Source organism: Triticum urartu, chromosome 5 (assembly GCF_003073215.2).
Source record: "Triticum urartu cultivar G1812 chromosome 5, Tu2.1, whole genome shotgun sequence".
Taxonomy (NCBI): Eukaryota; Viridiplantae; Streptophyta; class Magnoliopsida; order Poales; family Poaceae; genus Triticum; species Triticum urartu.
This window is the reverse complement of record NC_053026.1, coordinates 469,569,470-469,588,546: the sequence shown is the minus strand read 5'-3', so window position 1 is coordinate 469,588,546 and position 19,077 is coordinate 469,569,470. Positions and strand designations below refer to the sequence as shown.

Genomic DNA, 19,077 nt, shown 5'->3' with positions numbered 1-19,077 from the left:
AAGCCCATGATTGCAAGTTGACGAACGGAAAGTAAATTGTATGCAAGGGACTCAACAAGCATGACCTTCTCGATCGTGAGATCATGAGAGATGGCCACCTTGCCAAGTCCCAATACCTTAGAAGATGAGGCGTGACCCCACTCGACATTGGTGGGCATAGATGGAATCTTGTGCACGTCCACCACCAAGTCATTGCTTCCGGTCATATGATTTGTAGCTCCGCTATCGAGCAACCATGATCCACCACCGGAAGCAAACACCTACAAGATATCAATGCTTGGTTTTAGGTACCCATTTTGTAATGGGTCCTTTGATGTTAGTAACAAGGGTCTTAGGAACCCAAATAGACCATTCGATGTACTCATGAAGAGAACCAACAAATTTGGCATAAACATGCCCATCACTAGCACGGCATAACACATAAGAAGGATTAAAATCGCCGGCTTTATTGGGAGGGGTGACATTGCCCTTCTTGACATTGTTCTTCTTCTCCTCGGGGGCACTCTCTCCCTCCCTCACAAAGCTTTGCATGAGGGGAGGAGGTCGTTTGGTCTTGTCATTCTTCTTCTTGTTCTTGGAGTCGGGCACGTACCCAACCCCTTCCTTGGCCACACCTCCCTTTTGGTTGATCAAGAGATCGTTGAGGTTCTTCTTGCCTTGTATGCAAGTCGCAAGACCTCTCTCAAGTTGCTCCTTCAACTTAGCATTTTCCTCAACAAGATGTATATGCTCACAACACGGGTTAGTAGCATTTGCATTATCAATTAAAACCATATGAGGAAAAGTTGCTTTCTCCTTAGTTAGCTTCACTTGGAGTTGATCATGAGACTCCTTGAGACTAGCGTGACTACCCTTCAAGGCCTTGTGGGCCTTGTCAAGTATATCAAACTCCTCTTTGAGTCTAGCAAGATCAACCCTGAGTTTGGCCTTATCGGAATTTAGCACACGAAAAACAATGCGGGCATGATCATAATCTTTCTTTAACTTAGCATGATCAACGTTGTGTGACTCCTCAAGAGCCAAACGAAGACCACGCTCTTCCTCAAGAGCATTGGAAAGATCCGAAATCTCATCGGCATAGTCACGACTATGCCCTTCCATCTTAGAGATGGTGTCTTCGTGAGCCTCGATCATGTCATTGGCCTCACCCAGTTGTTCCAAGAGAGCAACAAAGTGCTTCTTGGATTTTCCCTTGAGTTTGCCCATAAAGGCCTCAAACTCGTTAGCCTCCACATTAGCTCCCTCAAGTTCATTAATGCTATCCGTTGGGGAAGGATGATTAATGATGGTAGTTTTGATGTTGGAGGTTACCTTGTTGGTGGCTTTAGCCATGAGGCACTTGGCGGTGATGCTCTCGTTGGGTGAGTCGAAGAGAGACACCCGTGACGTTGTTGCAATGGCAACGGAGGCCATGGCAACCGACTCATCATCTTCATCATCGTCATCATCCTCATTGTACTCTTCTTGCACAACCAAAGCCTTGGGAGGAGTCTTCTTGGTGAAGTTGTTCTTGTTGGGGAATGACTTGGCCTTGTCCTTTCGGATGAGTTTGCCACCATTGTCTTCCCTCTTCTCATACGGGCATTCCGCAACGAGATGACTCATGTTGCCGCAATTGTAGCAAGTCCTTACACGTTGCTTGCCCCTTGTGCCACTCGAGTTGTTTTTGCTAAAATTGGGCCTCGACATAACATATAAGAAGGATTAAAGTCGCCGGCTTTGATGAGAGGAGTGGCATTGCCCTTTTTGACAGCGCCACCCTTTGCATTGTTCTTCTTCTCCTTGGAAGCACTCTCTCCCTCCTTCACAAAGGTTTGCATGAGAGGAGGAGGCCGTTTGGTCTTGTCATTCTTCTTCTTGTTCTTGGACTCGGGCACGTACCCCACCCCTTCCTTGGCCACAACTCCCTTTTGGTTGATCAAGAGGTCCTTGAGGTTCTTCTTGCCTTGTATGCAAGTCGCAAGACCTCTCTCAAGTTGCCCCTTTAGCTTAGCGTTCTCCTCAATAAGATGCACATGCTCACAACACGGGTTAGTAGAATTTTCATTATCAATTAACATCATACGAGGAAAAGTGGCTTTTTCCTTGGTTAGCTTTACTTGAAGTTGATCATGAGACTCTTTGAGGCTAGCATGAGCACCCTTCAAGACCTTGTGAGCCTTGTCAAGTAGATCAAACTCCTCTTTGAGTCTAGCAAGATCAACCTCAAGTTCGGCCTTCTCGGAGTTTAGCACACGAGAAACAATGAGAACATGATCAAAATCTTTCTTTAACTTAGCATGATCAATGTTGTGTGACTCCTCAAGAGCCAAACGAAGACCACGCTCTTCCTCAAGAGCATTGGAAAGATCCGAAATCTCATCGGCATAGTCACGACTATGCCCTTCCATCTTAGAGATGGTATCTTCGTGAGCCTCGATCATGTCATTGGCTTCACCAAGTTGTTCCAAGAGAGCAACAAAGTGCTTCTTGGATTTATCCTTAAGTTTGCCCATAAAGGCCTCAAACTCATTCGCCTCCACATTAGCTCCCTCGTGTTCATCAATGCTATCCGTCAAAGAAGGATGATTAATGATGGTAGTTTTGATGTTAGGGGTTACCTTGTCGGTGGCTTTAGCCATGAGGCACTTGGCGGTGATGCTCTCATTGGGTGAGTCGAAGAGATACACCCGTGGAGTCATCACAATGGCAACTGAGGCCATGGCAACCGACTCACCATCTTCATCATCGTCATCATCCTCATTGTACTCTTCTTGTACCACCAATGCCTTGGGAGGAGTCTTCTTGGTGAAGTTGCTCTTGTTGGGGAATGACTTGGCCTTGTCCTTTCGGATGAGCTTGCCACCATTGTCTTCCCTCTTCTCATACGGGCACTCCGCAACAAAATGACTCACATTGCCACAATTGTAGCAAGTCCTTACACGTTGCTTGCTCTTCGTGCCACTTGAGTTGTTTTTGTTAAAGTTTGGCCTTGAGTTTTTCTTGCTCCAAAATTGTCTTGAAGCAAGTGCCATGTGTTCATGATATGCATACTTTGTATCTTCGGGGTTGCTCTCCTCTTCTTCCTCTTCTTCTTCTTCTTCAACGCAGACCTTGGCCTTCAATGCAAGGTTGGGCTTCTTTGCCCTTTGAGAACGAAGCACCGCATTGTCGGCGGTCTTGTCCAAGATGTTCATGGCCACAAACTCATCCAACACTTCGCTTGAGGTCAAAGTGTGGAAGTCCGGCCTTTGACGAATGACGGAGGACATGGCCTTGTGGTAAGGCATCATTGCCTTGAGGAATTTGCGCTTGATCCAATTGTCATACGTGTCCTTGCTCCCATGACCTCGGAGTAAGACCGCGAATTTGGTTACTCTCCGATAAAGCTCACGAGGTTCTTCATCTTCTTTCATTGCAAACTCATCGGCTTCATGTTGCACCACTTCATAGTTGGAGCGTTGAATGCTTGTGCTTCCCCGGTAGAGCGAGACAACACAAAGCCATGCGTCTTTGGCCAAGTCGAAGGGCCCAAGATGAGGTAGATCTTCGGGTGGAATTGCATCTTGAATGATGAAGAGAGCATTCTCATTGAATTGGTTATCCGCGGCTTCTCGAGGAGTGAAGTTGCTTGGATCATGCGGATGGAAACCTTCTTCAATGATTCTCCAAAGATTAGTGTTCACATGATTTAAATGGCGCTTAAAGCGGTAAACACAAGAATCAAAGTCCTCATTTTTCACAATCTTAGGGGGAGGACCGGCATGATTCAAATGAGTGGAAGAAATCGGTCCACCATAAACAAGTGGTGGTTCCACATGAGCAAAGATGCCGGTGCCATTTTTACCACTAGAAGAAGGAGCCTTTTCACTACTAGCTTCCCCCTTGTCGGAGATAGCATCCGTCACCTTGTCGGTGGGATCACCCACTTTCAACGGTGCGGTGGATAGTTTAAGCCCTTCAAGGAATTTAGTAAACATGCTTTCAACCTCGGTCGTCATGGAGGTTTTCAATGTCTCCAAGGCCACATTGAACTCCTCATGAGAGACCGAGGTTCCCCCATCGCCCGTAGACGAGATCGGATTCACACCGGAGTTTTCCTCCACATCGTCTACGGTATCAACCATACTCTTCGGATGGTAAAGTCCTTAATAAAGAGACGAGGCTCTGATACCAATTGAAAGGATCGATATGGTTGACTAGAGGAGGGGGGTGAATAGGCAACTAACAATTTTTAGCTTTTCTTTAACAATTTAAACTTTGCATCAAAGTAGGTTGTCTAGATATGCAACTAGGTGAGCAACCTATGTGATGCAACAAAGATAGGAACACAAGCAAGCAAGAGATATATCACAAATAAGCTTGCTCAAGTAAAGGCACGAGATAACCAAGAGTGGAGCCGGTGGAGACGAGGATGTGTTACCGAACTTCCTTCCCTTTGAGGGGAAGTACGTCTCCGTTGGAGCGGTGTGGAGGCACAATGCTCCCCAAGAAGCCACTAGGGCCACTGTATCTCCTCACGCCCTCACACAATGTGAGATGCCGTGATTCCACTATTGGTGCCCTTGGAGGTGGCGACTGAACCTTTACAAACAAGGTTGGGGCAATCTCCACAACTCAATCGGAGGCTCCCAACGACACCACGAAGCTTCACCACAATGGACTATGGCTCCGCGGTGACCTCAACCGTCTAGGGTGCTCAAACACACAAGAGTAACAAGATCCGCAAGGGATTAGTGGGGGAATCAATTTTCTCTTGGTGAAAGTGTAGATCGGGGCCTTCTCAACCACTCCCGAGCAAATCAACAAGTTTGATTGGCTACGGAGTGAGATCGGGCGAAAATGGAGCTTGAAGCAACAATGGAGCTTTAGGGTTGGAAGAGGTAAGTCAACGGGGAAGAAGGGGACCCCCTTTTATAGTGGGGGCAACAATCCAACCGTTATCCACCAACCAGCCCGCAACCAGCGGTACTACCGCTCCAGGACAGCGGTACTACCGTTGGGCCACGCGGTACTACCGTGAGGAGCTGCGGTACTACTGCAGCAGTAGCAGCAGCAGCTAGGGCAGAACTTAAGCACATGGGCTGAGAACGATACTTCCGCAGCAGCGGTACTACCGCTCCTCCTTGCGGTACTACCGCAAGGCAAGGAACCCCAAGCCTGGGAAGAGTGTGGATAACAGAACATCTGTGCCTACATCCGTTGGAAAACGGACGTAGCCAAAATCCAACACAGTACTACCGCAGAGGAGCGGTACTACCGCCGGCAGCTGAGCCAAGCCGCGCACGGTACTACCGCAGAAGGGTTGCAGTACTACCGTGGTAGCGCGGATGTAAAAAATTACATCCGCCCCTACTACCGTGAGGGAGCGGTACTTGGCCTGGAGGTCACGGTACTACGGCTCCAAAGGAGCGGTACTACCGTGGGCACCTGCGATACTACCGCGCCACAACACGGTACTACCGCTGGTGCCTACGGTACTACCACTCATCAGGGAGCAGTACTACCGCAAGCCAACACAGCAGCCAGAACAAGGTAAAGAGAGACAAGCGGAGGATGCTCCAAGGTGCAGGGGAAAGGAGGGGACTAGGAAGAAACGTGTACGTGATGATTCCACCCGAACCTTTCCGACGCGGACCCCCTCTTAATAGTACGGCTTTCCTACGACTCAAATCCACCAGAAAGAAATGTAGAAAAACGATGTCTTCAATAGTCTTTGAGGGACACCAAGCCGTCTTGTGCCTAGCGAAGAAATGTCTGGGAAACTCAAGACACACGATTAGTTCGCAAACACATTGTCATCAATCACCAAAACACCTTAGGGATAAATATGCCCTTACAACCTTTGTTTCAACCTATTTCTGTTTCTTTTGGTTATCTTGTCCCTTGTGTGCCTTGCCAACCATATCTTTGGTGTTGGCCGCTGGGCAAGATGCTTTGTGTCCCAGGTGAACGGCTACTAGTTAGTCACAACTTCCTCAGCGTTGGCACCACCAGATTCAATCTTTTTGTAGCTAGCAGTACTTCAAGAGGTAGAGTCATTATCACCACAACTCATTGCCACACTTCTTTTTCCAGCGTCTACATCCACATTATGCACATTGTTATGCTGGGCAAAGTGTGGTTGCCTACTAGAAGACGTAAATTAGTACTGCTTAGCTGTTCAAATCCCTACACTCCTGGTAGCATGTTATGGTGTTCTCAGTAGTGTCAACGGCAAACATTGTGCCTGTTTCCAGTGCACCTCCTGGGGGTATTTCACACAAATACTTTAGATGAAAGTATTTTGCACATATACATGAGAAGGTCTTTGGGCCCAGTGCACCTTCCGTGAACATAGCAACGGCTCCTGTTGGAACAACTGGCCCTAATATCTTGCTTTCTACAATTCCAATACTGTATAAACAGCTGGAGGACTAACATTTTTTGGATTCTGTTTTGTGAGCATTCTACCATTCCTGCCATTCCTTCAGCAGTGGTACCAAATTCTTTGTAAGGAAGCAATATAACAGGATGTAAATAAGCTGTGTTCTCAACTGAGTTCTTAGAACTCAAGGCTTGCTCTTTGGGCATGGCATCATCTCGACAGTGCAATGAACCATGTATGGCATCATTGCTGTCCCAGAAATGTCCTGCCTCAAGTAGAACATGCCAAATCAATAATCTCAGACTATGTTTTATCTGCATCAGCAACATAATCCAACCAGGAGATGTCGGCCACCACATATGAAGCGGCCTTCGGGTCTTGGTTAGCACATGATTCATTGCACTCAGGCACTTTCTCACTGACAACCTGTCCCAATTCAGAACCTGGAATCTGGGAATCATTGCATTCAGCAACTGTTCAGACTTTTTTTTGCTACTCTCCAGTCTCCACTATTGCAGGAGACACTCAATGTTTCCATATCTGTGATTTCTACTCCTTTCTCGTATGGACTTCTTGCTCCTCTTTGCTGGTGGTGATGAAATACTCTTGGCTGGAGGCTTCCTTGATCAAACTTGTAGCTGAGAGATCAAGGAACTGGTCATGCTTAACAGACCCATGTGTGCATTTTCAGTTTTGGACACGGTACTAGACAGGTGACACTCAAAGATGGAATCAACAATTGTAGGAACCCTAGCGCTGGAAGCATCCTCCGCAACCTTCCACACTTCAGTTTCTACGCACCTGGTAGCCTTTGAGATGAGAGTATCCAGCGCCGACTCTCATGGTATCATGCTAAGGATAGGCAGTTCTTTGGTCTCTAGGATATACTTGTTCATGTAATTGAATATGTACTTAGTAACCAACCATTGAGCAACAGATCACAATGACACTGGAAGTAAAGAACTATAATAACTTTCTCTTTGTCAGACATGATAGTCCAGGGAGCAGTGTTTACAATCCCCAAATCTTGCACTAATACAGTGAGAAACTACCTCCAAGTGCAAGTATGTTCAACCCCCTCTACTCCCATCGCCAATGGGTAAATGCAGTCACTAGGATCAGTTCCAATAGAAGCTAGGAGAACACCGCCATACTTGGTCTTGATATGTACTTTCTGTTTGTCAGACATGATAGTCCAAGGAGCAGTATTTACAATCCCCAAATCTTGCACTAATGCAGTGAGAAACCACCTCCAAGCGCAAGTATCTTCAACCTCCTCTACTGCATCGCCAATGGGTTAATGCAGTCATTGGGATCAATTCCAATAGCAGCTAGGAGAACACCACCATACTTGGTCTTGATATGACACCCATCCAGGAAGATTATTGGTCTACATGCTGTCAAAAATCCCCTTTTACATGCATCAAAGGAGAAATACTACTGCAAATCTTCATCTCCATAAATAATCTTCATGGCATGTCTCCTAGCTCTCCCAAGCTAGTCTTTTTGCACAAATTGTAGAAATTTTTCTCAAACTCATCCGATCATCAGCTCTGAATGCCTCTATATACTTCAGAGAAAGGAACTTGTAGATAAAGGCCTTCACATCCCATGCCTTCCTACAGGTGTTTTCTTCGTTAAACTTCTTAATCATGATAACCTTGCTTATATTGTCATAAGATACCCACATATTAAATGGGCAACCATCAGCACATACTGCAAATATCCACTTTCTGTCATTCTTTGGAATGCTAATGTGTCGAATCGGGAGATGGGTACCTTCAGACAGCAGCCTCGCTTCCTGTCTTGTTTCCTGCGTGAGTGTGTGTCTCAGATGTGGCGGCTCACACGGGAGAAGGGAAGAGGGGCTCCTCTTCTAGGTCAGCACCTCTCATGGGCTTGGGCCCAAGAGATAGATCTTGATGGGCTAGGGCCCATACCAGTTCAACACTCCCCCTCAAGATGGGTGGTAGATATCTATCATCCCCATCTTGTCACACGCCAAGTTACAGTCCTTTGTTCCTAGTCCCTTTGTCAAGCAATCTACAAACTGCTGCCCAGAGCTGACATGAGTAAGGCTGATGATCCCAGCATCTAGTTTCTCTTTAATGAAGAAGCGATCAATTTCCACATGCTTCGTCCTATCATGTTGAACTGGGTTATTAGCAATGGCTATAGCTGACTGATTGTCACACCACACTCTTAAGGGTCCCTTCCTCAAAAGTTTTAACTCGCATAGTAGGTGCTTCACCCAGAGCATATCACACAACCCTTGAGATAATGCTCTATATTCAGCTTCTGTTGTTGATCTAGACACAACAGTCTATTTCTTGCTTCTCCATGACACCAAATTTCCTCCCACAAACACACAGTAGCCTGAAGTTGATCGTCTATCATCTTGACAGCTAGCCCAATCAGAGTCACTATAGCCATCCACCTCAAGATGTCCACTCTTCGCAAACCACAACCCTTTACCCGGAGTCCCCTTCAAGTATCTCAGGATTCTATGAACAATATTAAGATGCCCACTCCTTGGTTCATGCATGTATCTGCTCACCACCCCCACGGCATACGTAATGTCAGGCCTGGTATGACACAAGTACAATAACCTTCCAACCAGCTTCTGATAATCTTCCTTATTCACTAGCTCACATGATTGTGCTGTTATTTGTTGATTTTGTTCAATCGGAGTAGGGGCTGCACGACATCCCATCATGCCCATGTCACTCAAAAGATCCAAGGTGTATTTTCGTTGGCACAAAGATATTCCCTTCTCTGTCCGAGCCACTTCTATGCCAAGGAAGTACTTTAGATTTCCCAAGTCTTTTACCTCAAACTCCTTGTTCAGACACCCCTTCACTCTCTTTATTTCCTCCTCATCATCTCCGGTGATGATGATATCATCAATATACACTACAACAATGGTGATCTTCTTATCAATGTGTCTATAAAACACCGTGTGATCACCATTACATTGGCCATACCCCATATTCCAAACAGCTCGTCTGAACCTATCAAACCATGCCCTCGGTGATTGCTTCAGACCATACAAGGATTTCTTCAGCTTGCATACCTTCCCCGTAGTCTGTTCTGTGCCAAAACCAGGTGGTATCTCCATGTATACCTCTTCTTTCAAGTCACCATGTAAGAAGGCATTCTTGACATCTAACTGGTGCAATTTCCACCCAAAGTTTGCAGCACACGAGACCAATACCCGTACTGTGTTCATCTTTGCAACTGGAGCAAATGTCTCATCATAGTCAATTCCATAAGTTTGACTATATCCTCTGGCGACCAATCTAGCCTTATACAGTTCCACCTTGCCCTCAGGATTCTGCTTCACAGTAAAAATCCACTTGCAACTCACTGCTTTCTTTCCTGCCGGCAATGTGGTTAGCACCCATGTCTTGTTTTTTTTCAATGCTTCTAACTCCTCTATCATCGATTCACGCCACTTCGGATCTTGCTTTGCAGCCTTCCAATCCTTAGGGATAGACACGGTTTGCAGAGAGGCAACAAACGCCTTATATGAAGGTGACAAAGCCTTGTAAGACACAAAATTGCCAATATCAAGGTCATCACAAGCATCATCCTTTGGCAGAGCCTTCCTTGCTACCTCACCCTTCCTTGCCGCTTCACGTGTAGGTTTTCGCAACGCAATGGGCAGCTCCACTGTGTCAGATGAGCTTGCCTCACTGCCTTGTTGCTCCCCCTGCACTCTTGCCTCACTGCCTTGCTGCTCCCCCTGCACTCTTGCCTCCCTGCCTTGCTGCTCCCCCTGCACTTGTGGTTGCCGTCGAGAGTACACCAGGGTATTCGTCTGCCATCGATCCCGAACAGGAACCTGGAGAGCACCAATCTTAAGTGTATCGACAGTTGGCTCGACATGAGCCTGCACATCATCATCAGTGATGGTACTAACCGGAATTGTACCCACTATTGGTTGAACTTGAGCATGCACATCATTATCAGCGTTAATGTCCACAGAATCCCCGTGAGTATGAGACACATCCTTCTCTCCCTCTTGACCATCATGCACAGGGTGTAGGTGGTCAAGCTCTGCAAACAGCAGACTGAGATCAGACGGCTCACCATAGAATGGCTCAGACTCCCTGAACGTAACGTCCATACTTACAAACCTGCGTTTTTCAGAGGGACACCAACATTTATACCCCTGCTGACTAGACGAGTATCCCAAAAAGACACACTTCATTGCCCGAGGATCAAGCTTGCCAACAGATGGTCGGTGATCACGAACAAAGCAGGTACTGCCAAACAACATTGGCGGAACAACAAACTTATTATCTCCAACGAGCAACTCAGACGGAGATTTCATGCCAAGTATCCTGGAAGGTGTCCGGTTGATCAAGTATGTGGCTGTCATAACTGCATCATCCCACAAGAACTTAGGCACATTCATGGTAAACATCAACGACCGAGCAACCTCAAGAACATGACGATTCTTTCGTTCGGCCACTCCATTCTGAGGGAGGGTGTCCGGACATGAAGTTTGATGAAGAATCCCATGGTCAGCCATGAAAGCCCCAAAAATGTTGTTCACATACTCCGTTCCCTTGTCCGTCCTGAGCACCTTGACCTGTACCTGAAACTGGTTCTTTACAAGAGCATGGAAGTGCTGAAAACAGCTAAACACCTCATCCTTGTGACGCATCAAGTAAATCCAAGTCATGCGAGAATAGCAGTCAATAAAGGTAGCAAAATACTTCTTCCCATCCATTGACACCACTGGGCTAGTCCATACATCCGAATGAATAAGCATAAAAGGAGATATGCTCCTGAGCCCCTTACTCACATATGAGGCCCGTGTGTGTTTTGCATATTCACAAGCATCACATGTCAGCTTGCCTTTGCCTATTCCACACATAACATCCGGAAATATTCTACTCATCTTATCAAAAGATACATGCCCCATCCTATAGTGATGGATCATCGCCTGCTTCTCCTTATCCTCCATGGTTGCAGCACACACCAAGTCCGGCTGCACCTCCTAGTCCATGTACCAGAGCCCCCTACGCCTGGTGCCAGTCCCAACCGTCTGGCTCGTCTGTCACACCTGAATCAAGCAACCAAACTTGTCAAGGATCACACGACAGTCCATTTGATCAATGAGTGCACTGAAAGAGACCAAATTGACAGGAAAGGCTGGCACATGTAAAACTGACGATAGGGAAATGGTCGGAGTACACTTGACTGTACCAACCCCTATGACTGGTTGTTTTGTGCCATCAGCCGTTTGTATAGTGCTCGTGTGAGAGGGAGGATGCTTAGTGTAAGACTCGAACACACAGGAGTTACTAGCAACATGCTTAGATGCTCCAGAGTCAAGAACCCACTCTGGAGCACTCTCATTAGTAGCAAGAGATGCTCTTTCCGGATTACCTTCATCAGTGGAGGCCCAGTGAGCAAAGTCTCCATAGACAACATCATCTACATCTTTGCCTTTGGACCTCCCAGTGTCTCCTGCAACGGCCATGTGAGCCCTCTGACCCCCTGAGTGTCCTGAGTAGCCACCTCTGCCTCTAGAAGCCTGGCCCCATGAGGTCTCTGAGTATCCACCTCTGCCTCTAGCACTTCTACCTCTGCCTGTTCCCCCTCTGTTATATCCCCTGCCTCTGCCACGAGTTGGACATTCTCTCTTCCAGTGACCTACCTCCCCACAGATATGACATTTGGTGGGATCTCCCCACTCCATGCGCTCAGTGACTGCAAATGTCGAAGCTGGCACAACCTTCACGTCTGCATGCTCAAGGGATAGGCGCACCTCCTCTTGAGTCATCGCTGCAATAGCCTCGGGAATGGTAGGCAGACTAGGTTGGTGCAACAAGGAAGCCTTCCTGCCATCAAAGCAACCTTTGAGGCCAGCCAAAAATTTCAGCACACGCCTGCGTGCCATCCACTTATGCCCTGACTCGATTGAAGCCGCGTCATAGAGTTCCAGGGGATCACAGTTATCCTGGTCAGCCCATAGAGCCTGCAGTTCTGCCACGTATGTCATCACTGACATGCCATCATCTTGGCGCAGCAACCTAATCTTGTCCTCAATCTGAGCAATGAGCATGACATTGCCCTTGCCAGAGTATTGAGTGGACAGAATCTTCCATATCTCAGCAGGTGAGGATAGCCCCTCCACAGAGCGTCCAATGGAGGGCATCACAGAGTTCAACAACCACACCATAAGTACAGAGTGGATGACCTTCCACCTCTTGCCCTCTGCACTACGCTTGTCCCCTGGTTCTACAACGGTGCCCAACAAATATCCATCAAGCTCCTTCTGCTCCACAGCCCACAAAGCCCTCCTGGACCAGCTCAAATAATTTGTTGCCCCCTCTAGCTTCATGTCCAGGGGCGACATTTCAAGCTTTTGAGCCACTTCCTGTCGAGGAACGATGGCCCCAGAGTTGGACTCCGCGAGGATCTTAGCGAGCTTCTCCAAAGCCTCGGCAAGACCAGTTGGTTCAGCCATCGTTTGACAGGATAAGCAGCAAGAGCAAAACTCAGCCTCAGAGAGTCTTCTTTCCCAAGCAGCAGCACCACCACCACCACAACACCAAGCTCACAACAGCAAGTCCACAGAGAAAAAAAATCTCTGTAAAGCACACAAGCGGTCCAGCCCAGCCTCTTCCTGTTCCAGAACGAGCAGTCCAGCAGGCTGCACTTCTTTCTTCCTCTGCCGCAGCACCAAGAACCAGCCGCACAAGCACCAGCAGCTCAGCAAGCTTCCAGGAACAACACAAGGCAGCAGCAGCAGCTGCAGTTCCTCTTCTGTTCAGCAGCAGCTGCAGTTCCTCTTCTGTTCAGCAGCACCAACAGCAGCAGCTCCCCGCCGCAGCCTGACTCGCACACAGCCCAAATCCGCCGCTGCCTTCTTCCTCCTCCTCTTCTTGCCGCAGCCGCCTGCACAGCCCGCAGCAGCCCTCCTCGGCCGCCCCCTTTGCAGCTAGCCACCCCAGGGACGCAAAGCAGGACAAGAGGAAGCAGCACCTTCCAGGCCGCATCGCAGCTCCTCGAGCCCAGCCGCGCCGCCGCCGCACGCACCACAGCAGACCTGCCACCTCGCGCACGCACGCAGCCTCCTTTCTCGCCTGACCCCGCTGGGCCCCACCGCCGCCTCTCCGGCGAGGGACTACGCCGTCACCGTCGTCGCCTGGCTCGATACCATGTCGAGTCGGGAGATGGGTACCTTCAGACAGCAGCCTCGCTTCATGTCTTGTTTCCTGCGTGAGTGTGTGTCTCAGATGTGACGGCTCACACGGGAGAAGGGAAGAGGGGCTCCTCTTCTAGGTCAGCACCTCTCATGGGCTTGGGCCCAAGAGACAGATCTTGATGGGCTAGGGCCCATACCGGTTCAACATAATGTTTACTCTCTCCTTGCAAGAATACTCCTTGATAGAAGTCCTCAACACATCAACAATGGGAAAATTTTGTCCAACAGTGAACACTGGACTACTCATATCCTATTCTCTGAAAATTTTGAAATTAAACTTGATCTGTCCATCATCATCTGATTCTGGGTACTTGAGCTCTCCTTCATCAGATTGTTCTTCTTCAGCTAACTTTGTCTTCCCCTTCTTATCAGCAAAATCGTCAAAGTCATCATCACAAATATCTCCATCTTCAAGACCATAGTCACTGTCAACTATGGCATCATAATCCGGATCATCTGAATCTTTCTCATTGCCAACCTTCTCATTACTATCAGAATCATCAAGCTGACTTTCTGCCTCATCAATCTGCCTTTCTGGCTTCTCTTCAGGACTTGAGTGCATATGATTCCTTGGCTTTTGAGGACTGATGACAGGAGGCAGCTCGGCAGTGGGATATATCACGACATCGTCCATGTCATTCCCCACCACATTGGGCCCATGATCATAATACACAGTAAGAAACCTCTGTCCAGACCTTGCCATTTCAACCATACTGTCTGTCATTCTCCTGCCATAAGAACTGAAGACCAACATCCAAATTATACCCAGGAAAATGAACAAAGCAAGAAAATAAATCCCTACAGGGTTATCATCTCTATGTTGTGTCTATTAAAGTGGGGTCATCATCTACAAATAAATAGTACTCCCTGTCTTACATTTTGAGACAGAAGGAGTAGTTACTACTAACCAATGAAGGCTTTTCTAACTTTTATTGGGTAAGTTCAACCCAGTGCCATTAGGCGAGCTCTGTCCCTAAGTGCACTTGTATAAGCTGTGTTAGTGTAGGACTAGAGACATGACATCCAAACTGGAATTTATCCTACAAACTTCATTATTTCAGTGCCCTAGAATTTCTCAACCATTAACACGTTTAGGAAGCGAATAATTAAGTTTTTTTAAGTAGTGAACGATGAAGTAGAACACCAAACTGGAAGTCTAGAGCATACTTTGCCATACTTTACCAGATATTTGAAATGAAACGAAAACAGGTGTTATCAAACAATAAGAATGAAGTCTGAAAAAAAAATGTACATGGAGAATTTCATAAATACAACCACAATGTGACTTGCCTATTTTTATATAAAAACCGTTAGCTCAAAATACCACAAAAGCTTAGAGGTTAGCCCAGCTTGTGCAGGTTTGGTGAAAGTTAACATAGCTTACAATGTTCAGTTGAAGCTTCAGAAGGTTCTGTTGCATCAGTGTTGAATATTGGATTTTGCCCCGCTGTACGCGCTACACTTGATGCCTGCGCTAAAGCACTCTCTAATGCACTTCTCCACTTATTGAGTTCCTCCGTAGTTTCTTCCTGCTTGGAAAAAGATCGCACCATTAAATCCCTAGAGAGCGCCACACAGGTATGGTAGTCGTATTGAATATTAATCCAACAATTGCCCCTCTCAATCACAACCAGAGTTGCCACGTTCCACTGCTCCAGTCCCACAGCCACCCCTGTTGCCCCGCTATTTACTGATCCTGAAGAACAATACTAAGAAATGTCAATCGTCCCAATGGGAACACAAAGATCACTATGCCAAGAATTGTAGAAGATTTGAAACCAACCTTCAGAGTAAAAGTACACCCTTCGTGTCCATCAGGAAATAAAACTGTTAAAAGTTTCATGTCTTCTTTGACTACAACACTGAAATATTTATCCAAACTATATGTTTATCGGATAACATTAGAGGAAATTTCCCCTTTCAGCAAAATTCCAATTATGCAAAACATCGGAGCAATTGGCATGTTTAGAGGCCTATAGTTGCCCATAAATATCACGAAGAATCCTAATATGCTTCAGCAGTAGTACTTGCTCTGTAATCATGTTCACCCCCTAAAAAATGGTGACACTAACAGTCAATGATATCCCTGCCTTTACTATTTGCTTTCTGTAGTTCCGGTATCCAATTAATAGTATGAAGAGAGAATTTATATCCCGCTTCACATTCAGGTTCACTCCTTAAATTCTGCAAGTATCATTTGGTTTCCATCAACGTAGGATCTGCTACTTCCAATCCCCATGAAAAATCCACCGTAAATAACCTCCGCACTGAAACCATTGCTATGTGTGCCTACAACACATACAAAAAAGGCCCCTTCTATTCCAGTGTTGAAATTATTTTGAACTGTGATCTAGCAAAAACCCTAAACCCCAAATCTGATTAAAACAAAAGTTGACATAATTCGTAATCCACCATCCTTTGGTAAAAAAGAATGCAAGCCTCCCATAGTTGAGAACTTACTCTAGAGAGGCTTCTCTGACTTGTGTGTCGCTTGCATAAAAGATAAAACCAAGACTTGGTGGCCCGGTTCTACTGCTGCTGACCCCCTATCTTGCCAGATCTTACATATGCAACATAATGCCGTCCTGCCATGGTTCCCAGGTGCTCAACAACAACTGCTAACCGATAAGTGGTGATGTCATTATCTTTAGATCTGCATTTTAAGGAAAACAGTTATTTCTTATTTCCAAAGTAGAAGCCAATTTAAAGGCTGTAAATGACTCTTTCTACCCATAAATCACAGATAGTCAGATATGGAATTGGAAAGTGCACAATAGGTCCCTAAACTTGTGCAAGCATGTCTCTTGGGTTTTAAACTTGAGAATTACAACACACCTAGGCACCTAAAACTGTTCTGTACTAGAAACAGTGGAATTCTTATAGTAGAATTGGAACAGCTTCTTGAGTGACATAGCAATGGCTCCAGTCCTGATGGAACATCTGGTCCTACCATCATGCTGCGAAACCTGACAAGCCCTTGGAGGCTCTGCAGCACTGCATTGAAGAAACATGTAGTATTTCCAAGATTTGGCAGCCCTTGAAACCTTCCCCACCCCTGCCCCCTGAAACACAAGAGCCTGGCATGAAAACCACAGGGATCCAATCAAAGGAACACAAGGGAGGGGTCCCTCGAGAGGTTTAAGCGTCAGGTACCTGAGAAACGAATCCCCCGAAACTGCGGACGGGGTTGGGGCAGCAGGCACGCCAACAGGAACGGCTCCGCGCGTGAGAGGCTTCTCGGCAGCGGGGGCGGAGGCGCACGGCGGGGCTTCTCGTCAGTCGAGCTAGGCTACGGCGCGGCGGGGGCGGGGGCGGGGGCTAGGGATTCAGGCCGCGCCGCGCGGTGGGGATTGAGGGCCGCTAGACGAAGACCAAATGGTCAACGAGGCTTACATGTGGGGCCACCAAGCCGCACATTTCTTCCTCCCTTTGCAAAGTTGAACCGCGCCGCGCTGGGCATGCTTCCTCAGCGCCGGCTGCCTGCCGTCTGCCCATATAAACCCACCTTCCCTATCACCGGCATTCCCCACCCCAGTCCCCATTCCACCCCCAGCCAACCACCAGGAGAGAGCCCTCGCCTTCCCACCGAGCGTACGTAGAGTCCGAGGTCCGAGCCATGGCGGGCGCCCCCATCCCCATCGACATCCGCTCGCTGGAGGAGGCGCGCGACCTGTTCGATGCGGGCGGGCCGCAGCGTCGGCTCGCTCGTGGACGTCGCAGAGCTAGCCGTCCTCCTACGCGACGCCCGCCAAGCTCCACGGATGGGACTTCCTCAACTATCGCCAGGTCGCTTCCTCGGCGCCATTGCCTGGTACCTTGGTCGTCTGCGCGTCTACCACCTTCCCAACCTCCGCCATCGCCCGTACTATCCGCGCGCGGCCGAGAACGTCGCCCGCTGCGCCCGCGTCATCGACGTCCTCTCCTACGGCGTGGACCACGAGGACCACGAGCTGCGGAGCCGCGGGTTCGCCAACGGGTTCGCCCTCATCGCCGACCTCTCCCTAAACCAAGCCGCCTCCCCCCGTGGCAATCCGCAAAACCGTCATCGGCGCGATGATCGACCTCGACGACTACCTCGCAGTCATCCTGGTGGACGATCAGTGAGGGGCTCGTCCGCCCCGCGCGCCCGCCTCCAGTTGAACGCCATGGAATACTCTACTTGCATTGACTCGTCCTACTGCTTGCAGTTGAAGCTCCTAGTCATGGAATGCTTCTTCTGGATGGTGTTAGTCTTTGTCATCATCGGTTGTTACTTGTAAATCCTACTCCCTCCGTTCCAATTTACTTGAAAATACATCTAGATACATCCATATCTGCGACAAGTAATTCAGAACGGAGGGAGTAGTAGTACTGTATTTCATATCCCTTAGCTGTAAATCCAGTCCATCAGAGGATTTCTGCATCATAAATTCCTTGAGAATGATGTCAGACAATACGTACCTGTTCTTCTATACAGTTGTACTATATATGTGCTTGAGAATTGAGATGCATATTCACCGATTACGGTTTGTGTGCTTGAGAATTGAGATGAATATTCACCGATGAGTACATCTTCGTCGGACGGTGCCCGCCTCGCTCTCCTTGGTCTGGACGCAGCGCACACGGACCACCGGGTCCTGCCATCGGCATCACCCAAGGTCGGCGGCCGCGGCCGGAACGCGCACGCGTGGCAATGGGGTTCACGGCGCCCGCGGTGCCCCCTGAATCTCTAGTACTCTGCACTTGGGCACGCATGCACGCGCGCTCCAATCATCACCATGTCTTGATTTGGTGTGGCTTCGTGCTCCAAATTGGGTGGCTTCTTGCAGTGTATCGCGACTCAACCAGCTCCCTGTTCCCCCTGAATCTTATGTTCGCAACTGGCCTGTCCTCCTGTGCGATTCGATTCAGCTGCCTGTTTCTTTGCTGGCTTATGGATAGCACTAGCGCGATTTAGCGCTGCGTCTTCTTCAGTCTCGATTTTTGTTTCGTGCCATGCCAGCATGGGGGGCACACCGGATCCCATCCCACGGTCAGCAGGGTTCTCAATTTTATCTCCCTTGTTTGATTGAATGACAGAAACATGTCGGTCAGCAAGTATGTACAGTGTTTCATCGGCAGGGGGCAAGCTGTTTCTTCTCTCATAATTCTATTTCTACACTGCAGAGGCACTACCGGAACAGGGCTCGATGCCGACGGCCAAAAGTATGCTGACGGCCACCGTCGGCCTATTCTAGACTATGCCGACAGCTGGCCCCAGGCCGTCGGCGTACAACGGCCGTCGGGCTATCCCAGTATACGCCGACGGCCCCCGTCGGCAAAGAACGGCCGTCGGCATAGACCAATCTACGCCTACAGCCGCCGTCGGCATATATAGGCCGTCGGCAAAGCTGCGGGTCCGGCGACCACGCCCGTGACAGGCGGCTAACGGCGTCAGATCTATGCCGACGGCGGGGACGGGCGGCCGTCGGCATAGATACGAACGCCACGTCATCGATCCAAAGCGCACCGGCCAAGGCCTATGCCG

The 19,077-nt window shown here is 48.3% G+C and overlaps 2 protein-coding genes across 3 annotated transcripts; both read right to left on the bottom strand.

Moving 5' to 3' along the window:
• Positions 1-6,649: 6,649 nt before the first annotated feature.
• Positions 6,650-10,475, bottom strand: LOC125507163. Its single transcript, XM_048671834.1, has 2 exons — positions 9,177-10,475; positions 6,650-6,796 (listed from the first exon to the last, which is right to left on the bottom strand). Exons 1-2 carry the CDS (start codon positions 10,473-10,475, stop codon positions 6,650-6,652), a joined length of 1,446 nt encoding a protein of 481 aa, XP_048527791.1.
• A 923-nt stretch (positions 10,476-11,398) lies between these two features.
• Positions 11,399-16,950, bottom strand: LOC125509910. 2 transcript variants are annotated; one of them, XM_048674945.1, is made up of 5 exons: positions 16,725-16,950; positions 16,407-16,633; positions 15,203-16,224; positions 14,956-15,100; positions 11,399-14,311 (listed from the first exon to the last, which is right to left on the bottom strand). In XM_048674945.1, exon 5 carries the CDS (start codon positions 12,828-12,830, stop codon positions 11,415-11,417), a length of 1,416 nt encoding a protein of 471 aa, XP_048530902.1. In that variant the 5' UTR covers positions 12,831-14,311; positions 14,956-15,100; positions 15,203-16,224; positions 16,407-16,633; positions 16,725-16,950; the 3' UTR covers positions 11,399-11,414. The 2 variants fall into 2 exon arrangements, with proteins under 2 accessions (XP_048530902.1, XP_048530901.1); XM_048674944.1 differs by having other exon boundaries at positions 14,956-16,224.
• Between the last annotated feature and the right edge of the window lie 2,127 nt (positions 16,951-19,077).

Excerpts from the sequence above, each read along its gene's own strand:
- LOC125509910 (XM_048674944.1), bottom strand. The coding sequence starts at position 12,830 with ATGGCTGAACCAACTGGTCTTGCCGAGGCTTTGGAGAAGCTCGCTAAG.
- LOC125507163 (XM_048671834.1), bottom strand. The coding sequence starts at position 10,475 with ATGGACGTTACGTTCAGGGAGTCTGAGCCATTCTATGGTGAGCCGTCT. Across the intron at positions 6,797-9,176 it reads GTCTGAACAAGGAGTTTGAG|ATTCCAGGTTCTGAATTGGG; the intron begins GTAAAAGACTTG and ends AATGATTCCCAG.